The 16,305-nt window shown below is 39.3% G+C and overlaps 1 protein-coding gene across 1 annotated transcript; it reads left to right on the forward strand.

The window, feature by feature from the left end:
* Positions 1 to 7,025: 7,025 nt before the first annotated feature.
* On the forward strand, positions 7,026 to 14,512 carry LOC117398260 (interferon-induced very large GTPase 1-like). Its single transcript, XM_059016994.1, has 2 exons — positions 7,026 to 8,315; positions 8,783 to 14,512. Exons 1-2 carry the CDS (start codon positions 7,937 to 7,939, stop codon positions 13,522 to 13,524), a joined length of 5,121 nt encoding a protein of 1,706 aa, XP_058872977.1. The 5' UTR covers positions 7,026 to 7,936; the 3' UTR covers positions 13,525 to 14,512.
* The last annotated feature ends 1,793 nt before the right edge of the window (positions 14,513 to 16,305 follow it).

Genomic DNA, 16,305 nt, shown 5'->3' on the forward strand with positions numbered 1-16,305 from the left:
CAGTGGCTGAGGTGAACCAGGGACCTTCTGGTTAGAAGCCCGTTTCTTTAACCACTGGACCACACAGCCTCCTAATATATATATATATATATATATATATATATATATATATATATATATAATACTAAACAGTATCCCTCCTCCCTATATTAAACAGTACCCCCTTCCCTCCCTCTATATTACACAGAATCCCTCCCTCTATATTAAACAGAATCCCCCCCTCTATATTACACAGAATCCCTGCCTCTATATTAAACAGAATCCCTCCCTCGATATTAAACAGAATCCCTCCCTCTATATTACACTGAATCCCCCCTCTATATTAAACAGAATCCCTCCCTCTATATTAAACAGAATCCCTGCCTCTTTATTAAACAGAATCCCTCCCTCTATATTAAACAGAATCCCTCCCTCTATATTAAACAGAATCCCTCCCTCTATATTAAACAGAATCCCTCCCTCTATATTATACAGAATCCCTCCCTCTATATTACACAGAATCCCTCCCTCTATATTAAACAGAATCCCTCCCTCTACATTAAACAGAATCCCTCCCTCTATATTACACAGAATCCCTCCCTCTGTATTACACAGAATCCCTCCCTCTATATTAAACAGAATCCCTCCCTCTATATTAAACAGAATCCCTCCCTCTATATTAAACAGAATCCCTCCCTCTATATTAAACAGAATCCCTCCCTCTATATTAAACAGTGCCTCCCTCTCTCTCTTTTCCCTCTCTATTGTGACGTGTTCACGGTTTGTCCCTCAGGCTATGACAGGTCTCCACGTATTGACCAGCCTGGCTGTGTGTTTGTTTTCCCCCAGCAGGATTGACAGCTTCTGGGTATCACACATTTTGGGGAATTCTGGGACTAAATCGCAGAATTTGGGGAAGAAAATGTCCCTTACGTTTTTATATTTTTCACACTGTGTCAGGAAGTGAATCTCTGTCTTGACCTCTCCTGTCTCACAGTGACCACAGCGCCTGTTCTCCCTGGCCAGCCAGGTTTGCCTCTGTCGGCCTTTTTCAATGGCCAGGTTGTGGTCACTGAGCCGGTATTTGGTCAGGATCTGACTCTAGTTTGTTTTGTGTTTTAGTGTTTGTATCCCATTGGTCCAGATAGGAGTGTTTCAGGTGTTTTATAATTTGGTTGAAAGTAATTGGAATTGTTTTTGCTGTGCTGTCCTGAAGCTGACTGATGTCAGTGTTGCTCAGCTCAGTGAGCTTCAGGACCAGCTGGCTGAGGGGACTCTTTTCTGGGCTGAGCTCTTGGTATTGCAGGGCTTTATGATGGAGTGAGTCTCTCTCTCATATTCATATGCGCTTTATGGCATGCCCTTTTATGGACGCTGACTCCGCCCACTCATCACCCATTGGCCCATCGATAACCACTCGCATTCATACTCACCCAAGTAGAACTGAGATGCAGGGAGAGAGAGATTAGCCGGCGAAACAGACTCACATCCAACACTCACTCACATCAGCGGACAAGATAATATGTGCGTTTACACAAGCCTTCCGCGATCGTTTAATGAAAGTTTACATTATACGTGGGACAAAAATATCGTATAGTTTTAACAATACCATTTTGTAATATGACATACCGTTAAATTCATTATTATAATGGAAGGAATCTCGTTAGTATTATTTAATTAGAGCGGTTAACTTTACCTTAGCACATAGTTTACAAAGACGTGGTAAACTCACACCAGAGTTAAAAGACAATTTGTCATTTTAACTTTGGATGAGATATACCGAGGTCCTATTGACGCTGCAGCAGTAGTTGATTCATAGCTCACCCCCTACTAGTCTCTGTAAGTCGCTTTGTAAGTCTGCTGAATGACCAATTAATAATAATAATAATAATAATAATAATAATAATAATAATAATAATAATAATAATAATAATAATAATAACCCTGGGTACCGAATTTAAGTTGTTAATGTTACAAATATTAAAGTAAAATACATAAATGCATTATTTTGTGTTTGGGACAAATCAATAATTAGTAAACATTTATTGTGCAATTTATTTTTACGTGCAATTATCAGGGGCACGATTCTGTCGTGAACACGGAAAATCATGACAACGCGAAATTTACTTTTTATTTGGGAGGGTATTAGATAAAAACGATATAATGTAATAATTAAAGTTATGTAAAATAATGCTCACTTGTTAATGAAAGTTTATTTCTGGTGCATTAAATTTTTACTACCGCTATGCTCTAATTAAATAGAAGTTAAATACTAAAAAAATCAAAAACAAAAAACAACAACAACAAAAAAAACGGCTTTTTAAACCTTTAAACCGTATTAAACCAATAACCCCAAAATGTGTAAAAAAGAAAATCTTGGTGATTGATTATTCCAAGACATGTTATGTACACAATACAGTAACTTAAAATACTGTACAATTTTTAAAATGTATATCTTGTCTATATAATACTTTGCAACTGAGGAGCAACCAGATGATCTGATTCTGATTGCATACTGTAAAATTACCAAGTGTTAAGCATAAAACACACAACATTTTACACAAGTTTTACACATCTGATATACTAAACGCACACTCTGTTGGTTTCATGCAGGTACGCTTTTCCTGATAAGTGTGCTGTGTTTTGTTTTAGTCTGTATTTTTTTTTTGAAAGCCGAATGCTTGCACACTGTATCACAAAATGACATTTTTGTTTACCTATATATATATATATATATATATATATATATATATATATATATATATATATATATATATACACTCTAAAAAATGCTGGGTTATTTTTGTAACCCAACCATGGGGTTATGTGTGTTGGGTCACTTTGTTGGGTTGTTCACCGTTCTGAGCAGGGACAGATCTTAACCCAGCGCCTGGGTTATTTCTCTTAACCAATCACAATCAACTCCAGGTAGCTTGAGCTTCCCCAGGGTCTCGCGAGTGTGAAAAGTTGTTCAAATTTCTCCTGAGGTGATTTGAGAACGGGCAGCCAAGATTGAAAGTCACAGATACAGGTAACTGTCATATATACTACTACTATTATTATTATTATTATTAATTTTTCTAATGTGGGTTTATTGTGTATCATGTTAAATAGGTGGTACGATATAGCGTCGTACCGCGAACATTCCATATATACACACATACATGCTGTATAGGTCTTATGGGTATTTAGCTTTTTTTGTGTTTCAGAAGTAATTATTTGATGTAAAGAACTTGACAAAACCATTATTATCTTGTAAATTATAAGGTTCATCTGTTTTTTCAAATGAGTTTTGGAAACCAATCTCAGATTATGTCTTTATAAAGACACTGTTTGGATTGTTTGGATTGATTTCTAAGATGCATTAGAAAAAAAGCATTTACATCAAATAATAGCAGGTTCTAATTTCAACCCAACTATGAAGGTTAATTTAACCCAGCAGTGATATAATATAACCCAATAAATGGGTTGTTTTTTACCCAGCACGCTGGGTTATAACTTTAACCAAACTGGCTGGGTTACAATAACCCAGCGTTGGGAAGGTGCAAAAGTAACCCAGCGCTGGGTTGGCTTTCAACCCATGTTGGGTTATTTTTAACCCAGCATTTCTTAGAGTGTATATATATATATACAGACGTGCTCAAATTTGTTGGTACCCCTCCACAAAAAACGAAGAATGCACAATTTTCTCTGAAATAACTTGAAACTGACAAAAGTAATTGGCATCCACCATTGTTTATTCCATATTTAATAGAAATCAGACTTTGCTTTTGATTTTTTATTCAACATAATATTGTAAATAAGAAAACAAATGAAAATGGCATGGACAAAAATGATGGGACCGCTAACCGAATATTTTGTTGCACAACCTTTAGAGGCAATCACTGCAATCAAACATTTTCTGTAGCTCTCAATGAGACTTCTGCACCTGTTAACAGGTAGTTTGGCCCACTCTTCCTGAGCAAACTGCTCCAGCTGTCTCAGGTTTGATGGGTGCCTTCTCCAGACTGCAAGTTTCAGCTCTTTCCATAGATGTTCGATAGGATTCAGATCAGGACTCATAGAAGGCCACTTCAGAATAGTCCAATGTTTTGTTCTTATCCATTCTTGGGTGCTTTTAGCTGTGTGTTTTGGGTCATTATCCTGTTGGAGGACCCATGACCTGCGACTGAGACAGAGCTTTCTGACACTGGGCAGTACGTTTCGCTCCAGAATGCCTTGATAGTCTTGAGATTTCATTGTGCCCTGCACAGATTCAAGGCACCCTGTGCCAGGCGCAGCAAAGCAGCCCCAAAACATAACCGAGCCTCCTCCATGTTTCACTGTAGGTATGGTGTTCTTTTCTTTGAAAGCTTCATTTTTTCACCTGTGAACATAGAGCTGATGTGACTTGCCAAAAAGCTCCAGTTTTGACTCATCTGTCCAAAGGACATTCTCCCAGAAGGATTGTGGCTTGTCAATATGCATTTGAGCAAATTCCAGTCTGGCTTTTTTATGTTTTTCTTTCAAAAGTGGAGTCCTCCTGGGTCTTCTTCCATGGAGCCCACTTTCGCTCAAAAAGCGACGGATGGTGTGATCAGAAACTGACGTACCTTCACCTGGAGTTCAGCTTGTATCTCTTTGGCAGTTATCCTTGGTTCTTTTTCTACCATTCGCACTATCCTTCTGTTCAATCTGGGGTTGATTTTCCTCTTGCGGCCACGCCCAGGGAGGTTGGCTACAGTTCCATGGACCTTAAACTTCTTCATAATATTTGCAACTGTTGTCACAGGAACATCAAGCTGCTTGGAGATGGTCTTGTAGCCTTTACCTTTACCATGCTTGTCTATTATTTTCTTTCTGATCTCCTCAGACAACTCTCTCCTTTGCTTTCTCTGGTCCATGTTCAATGTGGTGCACACAATGATACCAAACAGCACAGTGACTACTTTTCTCCATTTAAATAAGCTGAATGACTGATTACAAGATTGGAGACATGTGTCATACTAATTAAAGAAACTAATTAGTTTGAAATATCACTATAATCCAATTATTTATTATCTTTTCTAAGGGGTACCAACAAATGTGTCCAGGCCATTTTAGAATATCTTTGTAGAATAAGCAATAATTCATCTCTTTTCACAGCTTCTTTGCTTTATTCTATGACATACCAAAGGCATGCAAGTATACATGATAAAATAGCTTTTAATTTCATCACTTTTCAGGAGGAATGAAGCATTATTTCAATGAGCTGTAAGGGTACCAACAAATTCGAGCACGTCTGTGTGTATATATATATATATATATATATATATATATATATATATATATATATATATATATATATAAATATATAAATATATATATATATATATATATATATATATATATATATATATATATATATATATATATATATATATATATATATTGTATTGGTGATTTTATCTTGCGATATTGAACAGTGTGTTAAGAGATCGATATTGCAGCGTGTTAATAATTATGCAGAAAGGTACTGCTGTCCCAAGCTAAATTGTCCTCAGAGTGAACTTTAAGCAGGCTGTCTCGCGCAGATGAGTTCATTTCTTTAAAAAAGAAAGGGGCGGAGGCGAGTTTGTTCCCGTGTGTTTGAGGTAAAAAGACAACCGTAAAGAATGACAGTTATTAGAGGTATTTAAATACACAAGACAATGTCTTCTCACAAAACAGGTTTATCAGGTAAAACACTTTAAAAGTCACACAAGAGAAACTGTATCCAACGTGTTTAAATACTGTGAAAAGAAATGACAATACTGGTGTTGTGTTATTTCGTGCTATGCGGTCAAAACATATGTGTGCCCGGGCAAGCCCAAATGATTTTAGCTCAGAAAACAAGGAAACGTCCGTCTGAAAGGGGTACCATGTACTGAGTTTGGCCCTTAAAGTTCTTTTTAATATATCTTTTTTTTTTTACAATTCAACACATTTATGTGGCTTTAACTGATAACACATTGGGTTATCTAAAATTGTAAACATATATGATTTTGTGGGTGAACTACAGTTTGCCTTTTCATAGTGATTACATGGGACAAGTTTTGGTGCTGGTACCACAGTCTGACTATGTACCACTTTCTGACACCATTTTATAGGGTATTTTGCTGGTTGTATCAAACTAAAGATGCAGTAACAATCTACCCATTTATCAAATGTGATTAGGGCTAGGACCAAATCAAAACTTTGACAACCCGCTAATCACACTTAACAAAACTGTATTTAATAACTGTTTTTTTGTATCTTATTGTATCTTATTTCTTCTACTCATAAAAAGAAAATGCTATTAAATACAGTTTTGTGAAACCTGTTTCTGTTAGCTATTACTATATAGTATGAACACTGAGGACTAGATTTTGCTTTTGCTTCAGATTCAATATATGCCTGTAATTCAGTCTCTGTGAAATATCCCTCTGCAGGAACCTCGGAGATGTCATCAGAGAAGAGCGTGCCAGGTGAGAGGGCTCAAGAGGCTGAACTCCAGGTAGAAATGAAGAAAACGCAGGTCAGCCAAATCACTCACTTTCCTGAGGACACCAGAGAAGTGCCCAGCTCAGAGAGAACTCTGGACACTACACCCATTATCCCAAATCCTGAAGACCAAGACAGCTCTGAGGGTCCAGCAGACATGTCTCTTGTCACCTCTACTGCTCCTGGACCAAATATCCCTGAGATTGCTGAAGACACTACACCTGTCATCTCCACTACTCAAGATCACAATATCCCTGAGATTGCTGAAGATACTGCACCTGCCACCTGCACTGCTCAAGATCACAATATCCCTGAGATTGCTAAAGACACTGCACCTGCCACCTCCACTACTCAAGAGCACAATATCCCTGAGATTGCTGAAGACACTACACCTGTCATCTCCACTACTCAAGATCACAATATCCCTGAGATTGCTGAAGATACTGCACCTGCCACCTCCACTATTCAAGATCACAATATCCCTGAGATTGCTAAAGACACTGCACCTGCCACCTCCACTACTCAAGAGCACAATATCCCTGAGATTGCTGAAGAAACTGCACCTGCCACCTCCACTGCTGAAGATCACAATATCCCTGAGATTGCTGAAGACACTGCACCTGCCACCTCCACTGCTGAAGATCACAATATCCCTGAGATTGCTGAAGACACTGCACCTGCCACCTCCACTGCTGAAGATCACAATATCCCTGAGATTGCTGAAGACACTGCACCTGCCACCTCCACTGCTGAAGATCACAATATCCCTGAGATTGCTGAAGACACTGCACCTGCCACCTCCACTGCTGAAGATCACAATATCCCTGAGATTGCTGAAGACACTGCACCTGCCACCTCCACTGCTGAAGATCACAACATCCCTGAGATTGCTGAAGACACTGCACCTGCCACCTCCACTGCTGAAGATCACAACATCCCTGAGATTGCTGAAGACACTGCACCTGCCACCTCCACTGCTGAAGATCACAACATCCCTGAGATTGCTGAAGACACTGCACCTGCCACCTGCACTGCTCAAGATCACAATATCCCTGAGATTGCTGAAGACACTGCACCTGCCACCTCCACTATTCAAGATCACAATATCCCCGAGATTGCTGAAGACACTGCACCTGCCACCTGCACTGCTCAAGATCACAATATCCCTGAGATTGCTGAAGACACTGCACCTGCCACCTCCACTGCTGAAGATCACAACATCCCTGAGATTGCTGAAGACACTGCACCTGCCACCTCCATTGCTGAAGATCACAACATCCCTGAGATTGCTGAAGACACTGCACCTGCCACCTCCACTGCTGAAGATCACAATATCCCTGAGATTGCTGAAGACACTACATCAGTCACCACCACTGCTCAAGGTCACAGCATCCCTAAATTTGAAGATGTGTCACCTGTCACCTCCAGTGCACCAGCACACAATATCCTGGAGATTACAGGAAACACTACACCTGTCATGGGTCCATCAGAAACATCATCTGTCATCTCCACTCCTCCAGACGGTACAGTTCCTGAGGATCCAGCAAACGGTCCATACAGTCCATACACTACCCCAGCGTCTGTGTCCCCTCCTGGAGAGATAAAGAAAGACTCAGTGGAAAGTGACTCTGTTTCTCTGAGCTGGGGAAGACCTGGCAATATTGATGGGATCCCACACAGCTTTTGCATTACCTACTCTAGCTCTGATGACAATGACCAAGATACGACCACTACTGCACCCTCTAATTCCACTGTCATCTCTAAGCTGAGGCCTGGGAGACATTACAGCTTCACAGTCACCACAGTGCTGGAGAATGCGACTCAGAGCACGCCTGTTTCAGCATCTGTCTGTACAAGTAAGGACCAGTTCTCTACAACTTGGGGTATTAGCCTCATATGTCATCTCAACTTTCTTTTTGTCTCATTCTAGCTCAAGTAGACCAATTTCTTGTATTTCATACATTTGTGATGATACATGTAATGTGATTTTTTGTAACAACAGTAAGTCGCCCTGGATAAGGGCGTCTGCCAATAAATAAATAAATAATAAAAGTATGTGCTCACAAATGATGCTCATACAACTGCAGTATAATAGCCAGTGACAAGCATATCCATTGCATATATAAATCAATCAGCATCCACTTAGAACACAAATCCAAATACCTTCTATACATGAAAAGGGCATTGGTACATTTCTCATGTTCAAGTGTAGTCACCAGTGAAGCATTATTTCCATGTAAAAGAAAAAAAAGGTAGACACTCTTGTGCTTCAAAGTACTTATTACTTAAGCTAAGTGGATAACTGCTACTGTTTCCCTTTCAGAATCGCATCTAGAAGATTTGCTGTGCAAGCTGGGACTGGAGAACTACTTCCCAGGCAAGATTACGTTGAGTACTGTCCTTGAGATCGGTACAGCGAGTATTACAGATGAACCGATTCAGTCACTAAAAAAACTCCCCTGGTGCTTTCTGAAAAGACTCATGATGGTAAATGTGACAGCTCGGAGTACCAGGTGCAGTGCTGCTGAGACAGATACAGACTCGGCATTGCAAGACCTTGATAGTGTTCTTGAACTTATGGGTAGTAATGGTGATCAAGACACAAATATAATCAATCCACTTGATCTCATCACAGCACTCTTTCTGTGCTCAGATAGCTTCCTGCAGCAGGAAATGATGTTAAAAATGTCGATGTGCCAGTTTGCTGTACCTCTCTTGCTCCCTGACTGCAGCACCAGTCAGTGTACATTAATGCTGTGGGCCATGCGAGACATTGTGAAGAAGTTTAGACCCCGTTCATTAATTGACTCAAAAGGGTTTGTAGAAGACAGTATAGTCAGCACTGCCATGCCAGTGATCTCTTTTGTCAGGCTGGGTGACTGCAGTTTATCAAAGTCTCAGATTCTGAATCAGATTCTCAGCAACCCCCAGCAGTACTATGATTTCTTTATCCATCATGATATGGAATGTGGAAATGTCCCACGGAGAATTGCAAACGGTCTAGTTGAAATATGTTGGTACCTTCCTTGTGGAAAGAACAACTTGGATATCTTTCCAGAACCTGTAGCTGTTGTCAACCTTCGTGGAGATCTCCTTTCCTTTCAGAATCAGTTTTCCATTTTATGTCAAACATCCTCGGCAGTCTTCATATTTTTTGACAGTATTGCGGAGAGCGAGTGCAATCTCTTGTCCTCTGCAGGAAACATTAAAGCCCAATTGTTTTTGGTTGCAAATTTTCCAAATAAGACAGAGAAAAACATAAACTCTCTGAAAGACTTGGCATCAAAATTAAAATTAAGTGGAAGTCAGATCCTATTTAAGAAACAGCAGACCAATGATGCAGAATTTGTGATGAAACTGCGCTTAACTATGAATGATATCATGGAAAACTGTCAACACAAAATGACCATTGAAGGCATGTCTGCTGAAGCACATGAATTGGGGATCTCTGTAGATGAAGATTGCACTGAATGTCAGAATGCTAAGAGAAGTGCTGCAGAAATCACATCTAGAATCAATGATGTGGTGCGATATAAAGAGGATCAGTTGCCATTGCAAGGGAAGCTTTGGAAGGAGCTGGCTAAAATAGAAAAGGAGGAGTGCAGGCTATGGAAGGCAGGAGACAAGCCTATTGAAGAATATAAATACAATCTGCAAAGTGAAAAACAGAAAGTGAGACAACAGCAAATCAGTTATAATGTATCTGCAGCAATGGGATGTTTCATCACTGCCATATCAAATGAAAGCAAAAAAGAACGATCCTATTTTCTAAAGTGGATGAGAATGAATTTGGATGTTAAAGCACGAAAGAAACTTTCTGATCTTTGTGATGAATACAAAAAAAAGTGTTGCAAGTTGTCAGAGAACAAAGAGATAATTGCAGACCTGGATAGACAAATATCAAACAGCTCTTTAGGAATGGAACATTTCATGCGTGAGATGGGGCAGCTTTATGAAGCAGCGCGCTCCCTTCCTCCAAATAATGCATATCATCGACAATTTGAAGATCTTCCAAGTTTGGGGGCAGATCTGTTATTGGATGGCTTCCCTCTTGAGCTGGTGGATGGAGATGCATCAAATATCCCTTTGAGGTGGGTGACTGATGTTCTAACTGAACTCCATGAGAAAGTCCAACACAAGAGCAGGCTGCTGGTTGTAACAGTGTTGGGAGTCCAAAGCACTGGGAAGTCTACCCTCCTCAACACAATGTTTGGGGTTCAGTTTGCAGTTAGCAGTGGCAGGTGCACGAGAGGAGCCTTCATGCTGTTAATCAGAGTCAAAGAGGATCTTAAAGAAGAACTGAACTGTGATTTTATCTTGGTAATTGACACTGAAGGTCTGAAATCTCCAGAACTGGCACAACTAGAAGACAGCTACGAACATGACAATGAGCTAGCAACACTGGTTGTAGGTTTGAGTGACATCACCATAATAAACATTGCAATGGAGAACTCCACAGAGATGAAGGATATCCTACAGATCGTGGTGCATGCCTTTCTTAGAATGAAGGAAGTGGGAAAGAAACCAAACTGTCAGTTTGTGCACCAGAATGTGGGGGACGTGTCTGCTCATGACAACAATGCAAGAGACAGGAAAAAGCTTCTAGAACAGCTGAATGAGATGACACAGGCAGCTGCCAGGATGGAAAAGAAAGGATTCAACAGACAATTTACTGATATAATGGAGTATGATGCAAAGAAAAATAACTGGTACATCCCAGGCCTGTGGCATGGTAACCCTCCAATGGCTCCAGTGAACACCGGCTACAGTGAGACTGTGTATCAGTTCAAGAAGAGCTTGATTGAGGTTTTGAAAAATGCCAGCAAGCAAAAAGCTCCTGCACCAGTTACAGAGTTCCTGGAGTGGGTGGGGAGTTTGTGGAAAGCTGTTAAATATGAACATTTCATCTTCAGCTTCAGAAATAGTCTAGTGGTTGAGGCTTACAGTAATCTGTGTGTTGAATATAATAAATGGGAATGGGACTTCCGGAAGCACATGTATAACTGGTTGGCAAATGCCGAGACAAGGATTTCTAACCTTCACTCCTCAAACTATGAAGACTTTTCCAGCAGTTTAAAAGCTGAGGCATCTGCCGAATTGGTAAAGGAAGAAAAAAAAATTCAGCAGAATCTGACAGATTATTATCAGAAAAATAACGGCCATGCTAATCTTGTGGAAAAGCACAGAGAAGACTTTGTCAGCTGCATTAAAAGTCTTAGGAGAGAATTTGAAAGCTCCGTCAACAACAAATGTGAGAACGCCATTGCTATACACAAAGGGATGAAGAAAATGTGCGATAATCGGGAAGAATACACAGCAGTAATTGAAGGGAAAGTACAGAGTTTACTTGAAACATGTAGAGAGAGAAACAGTCCTTTATCTGATGAGGAGCTGCAGAAAGACTTCGAGGAAATGTGGAATCAGACAGTCTCTGAACTGAAGTTTCAAGCTTTAGAGACACAAGCTGTTGCATCAGACATACTGAATCAATTGAGAATGAATTTAGAAAGGCACGGTAGTCAGGTTCAGAACGAATTAAGTGAGGTGGAAGATTTGACTGACTGTGGGAAAGAACACTTCATTGCACAGGCGCAGCACTTTGAAAGCTCAGACTACCAGAAAACGAAAGAGCAGCCGTCCATGAAGCTGTTCAAAAGACAACCTCAACAGTGTTTAGGAAAAGAATTGGAAAACAAAGCAACTGAGAAGGCAAGTGCAATAATAGAAAATTGTAGGCAGTTTGTTACAAATAAAGCACAGAGTAAAACCGATTACCGTGATATATATACAATGGAGTTGCTGCAAATGATAGACAAAGAGTTGAAAAATGAAGAGACTCTGAAGACCAACGGCCAATTTGAACTCGATCTAAAGATCCTCATCTGTGGCTACGCTGCCAGGGAGTTTCAGAAGATGCATGAGGATTTCAATGAAGAAAATGACCCTAAGAAAGCTCTGGAAAAATGTAGACCTAAGTACTGTTCAAACTTCATAGATCTTTACCATGAAAAGGATCAGTGCCGAAAAATGGCTGAAGAATTCACTGAGCGCTGCCTGAAGCCTGCAGTGAGGGAGTATATCAACAAAGCCCTTGGGATAGACATTGTAGATGAAATGTTGACCGGTGCACAATCTGTGAAATACAGCTCCCGGTCGTTTTTCCAATTCTCCACATTAAAGCAGATTCTGAATGAAGATAATTTTGGAATCTATGTGGAGTACATTAAAAACTACGAACGTTTCGTAAAAGGCTGGATATCGGATCAGATTGTTGAGAGTCTTTCAAAAGATGCTAAGATTGGGGATTTAGAAGCCAAACGTCTTGAAACAATAACAACAAAAATTCAAGCAGCTATTGAAAATGCACAGAAAGAAACGGCTGAAAGCCAAACCTCGTCAATGTTTATTAAGATGATCTGCAGGAATCTGAATAAGGACCTTGTGATCTGTAGGGAAGAGTTAGGAGCAGTGCTGTTTCTAAAGAATTCAAACCATAAGGAGTTTGCTAAATATCTCCAGGTTCTTGTGAATAAACTGACAGGTACTCTAAGAGCTGAATTTTCTCAAGAATGTGATGTTGAGAAGAAACTTATCAATCTGTCATTGAAGCCTCAGGACGAGCTGTTCAAGAGGGTGTTTGGTTGTGGAAAGCTGTGTCCGTTCTGCAAGGTCCCCTGTGAGGCAGGAGGCCAGGACCACAAAGAACACCACGCGTCAGTGCATCGACCACAAGGACTGGGGAGATACAGATATGTAACCAATGAGAAACTATGTGCAAGTTTATGCTCAACTGATGTGCATAGTAATCAGACATTTGAGAATAGTGACACAGAGTGGAAGCCTCATCCCTATAAAGACTATCGGAGATTCTACCCTGACTGGAACATTCCCCCAGATCCCAGTATCGAAGCCTCTGACTACTGGAAGTATGTGCTGACTACATTTAATAAAGAAATTGCAGCGGAGTACAAGGCAAAGCCTGCTGACGTCCCAGCAGAATGGAAAAAAATAACAAAAACAAATGCAATGGAAAGTCTGAAGAAGTTGTTCAATGTTAAAGCATAAGCTGCCCAACCTGCAGCTAAATACAATGCTAATATCACTGGAATGAAAGGAGCTTTTATTTGTGGGCACAAAGATGCCTCCTAACCTTTTCTGATAGCAATAAATAAATACATTTTAATGTAAGATTTTTTTTTTAAAAAGTCAGTATGTTTTCTTGGTTTATTTTCTCTGGGATATGAAAAGATATTTCTCAAAACAGACTTATTTAACCACATCTCAAATTGTATGTGTAAAATAATTTGCCATGATGAAATCAGCTTTAGCAGCAATACTAGACAGGTTGTGCTTTTTGCAATTCATGATTGTGTGATTGGTAAAGCTTTCTATGCTCCAAGCATGATATCATTTACTTTTATACAAAGGAAAATACATTTCTGTATCAAGTAAAAGTTTAATTTAGTTTTTTTTTCTCTTTCCTGTTTTCCTAATAGATAAACAATGTACTTGAACACCTTTGATATGTGTGGGATTTGATAAACAGCTGATGTTTGTGAGGGGGTTTCTTGTAAAATGAATCATTAGTTCATTCTAGTTTCTGTGCTATGCTCACGCTCTTGATTTCCAATTCCTATCGCATTTAAAAATAAAGTTTAGCTAAATTTAAAACAAGTGTGCTTTCTCTTAATCTAAAAACCTCAATGTGAAAATCCTGGACTCCCTTATGTTAGTTCAGGTGGGGTCGTCCGAGATTACTGCTAATCAGGGTCTGTGAAACCAGATGCATATAGTGGGTTAGGATTCAACGTCACATTTATAAAACACTACAAATATTAATGTCATTGGACAATGCCCTTATCTTAATTATCTTAAGAATCACTGAATACATTTGTGTAGTGTGAAGCGAACATTTCAAAGTTTTAGGGCTATATAATCTGGAATCAAATTAAAGTCACATGACCACAAGGTGAAGGGTACTGTTCGATTTTTCCAGAGGGGTTGCAATAGGGTTGTGACAAATTAATAAATTACCAGCATTTAGCAAGCAGGTGGGGGACATTGCTGCTGTACCATTGAGCAAGGTACTTTACTGTAAAAACATAACTGTATAAATGGGTAATTGTATGTAAAAATAATGTGTAAAAAAAATAGAAATGTAATTGTATGTAAAAATAATGTGATATCTTGTAACAATAGTAAGTCGCCCTAGAATAATAATAATAATAATAATAATAATAATAATAATAATAATAATAATAATAATAATAATAATAGAGAAAGATGACAATATTTCAAAATGCAAGGGTGTTGACTACAGAGAAAATGGGAAGATTATGGTAGAAGGTACACACACACACGCACGTTTGGGATAGTTCGCATTCAAACCACTAGATGTCACTATTATAGCACGTACTCATATTTTGCTCCTGACACTCGATACATTATTGCATCCCTGTGCACGGCATGTAAGTGACATTTCTTACATTTTAGCAGCGGTGTAGTCCTAAATATTAATGTACCGGAACGCCAATTAAAATACAGATTTTTCTAAAACAAATTATACGACTTCACATTTTATTTGTACATTTAACTTGAGGAAACATTTACGCGTGCGATTTTTAGGCTACCCCCCCCTGTACTGCCAGACTGGCGTTTTTTCCAGCCAAATTTCCTGTTAAAAAACATACATATAAAATAATACGTTACATCCATTTTGCATTTAGCAGTAATAAACACCCATTAACTTTCTTTTTTCTTTTTTAATAATAAAACTGTAAATGTTGTTGCACTCGAGTAATAATAATAATTATATATATAAAGTATGCATGAAACATTTCTGGCCAAACCAATACCGTAGAATCCTAGTTGCCGACTTCTTTAGACTACATTTAGACTCCAAAGAAATGACATGATCGGCTAAACTTTTAACTTTGTTGTGCAGGAATCCGTTTCGGAAGCCGGGACAACCAAACAACCAAACTTAAGTGGATGGAGCCAAAAACCGAATTAGCACCAAGCTGCACTCTTTGCACTTGCTATAAAGATGCCTGCACTCAGAAACAAGCTGCACTCTTTGCACTTGCTATAAAGATGCCTGCACTCAGAAACAAGCTGCTCTCTTTACACTTGCTATAAAGATGCCTGCACTCAGAAACAAGCTGCTCTCTTTACACTTGCTATAAAGATGCCTGCACTCAGAAACAAGCTGCTCTCTTTACACTTGCTATAAAGATGCCTGCACTCAGAAACAAGCTGCTCTCTTTACACTTGTTATAAAGATGCCTGCACTCAGAAACAAGCTGCACTCTTTGCACTTGGTATAAAGATAACTGCACTCAGAAACAAGCTGCACTCTTTGCACTTGCTATAAAGATGCCTGCACTCAGAAACAAGCTCCACTCTTTACACTTGTTATAAAGATGCCTGCACTCAGAAACAAGCTGCACTCTTTGCACTTGGTATAAAGATAACTGCACTCAGAAACAAGCTGCACTCTTTGCACTTGCTATAAAGATGCCTGCACTCAGAAACAAGCTGCTCTCTTTATACTTGTTATAAAGATGCCTGCACTCAGAAACAAGCTGCACTTTTTACACTTGCTATAAAGATAACTGCACTCAGAAACAAGCTGCACTTTTTACAGCTTCTTTGTTGTGTCTCACTTCCTTTCCTCTCAACCCTGTTCAGACTCCATTGGCTGCAATGCTGTGGTACAAGGTGGGCAGGGCCACCTCATGAGGTGTATTCTCAATATATGGGTAGAACTGAAACCGGAGAGTGTGATTGGTCAACCCAAACATACCAAACATGTGCTTTCCTGTCTCAAAATGGTAAACTTGTTCC

The sequence above is a fragment of the Acipenser ruthenus genome, chromosome 54 (assembly GCF_902713425.1).
Source record: "Acipenser ruthenus chromosome 54, fAciRut3.2 maternal haplotype, whole genome shotgun sequence".
NCBI lineage: Eukaryota > Metazoa > Chordata > Actinopteri > Acipenseriformes > Acipenseridae > Acipenser > Acipenser ruthenus.

Coding starts and splice junctions, on each gene's coding strand:
- LOC117398260 (XM_059016994.1), top strand. CDS start 7,937: ATGGGTCCATCAGAAACATCATCTGTCATCTCCACTCCTCCAGACGGT. Junction 8,316..8,782: donor TTCAGCATCTGTCTGTACAA/GTAAGGACCAGT, acceptor TTTCCCTTTCAG/AATCGCATCTAGAAGATTTG.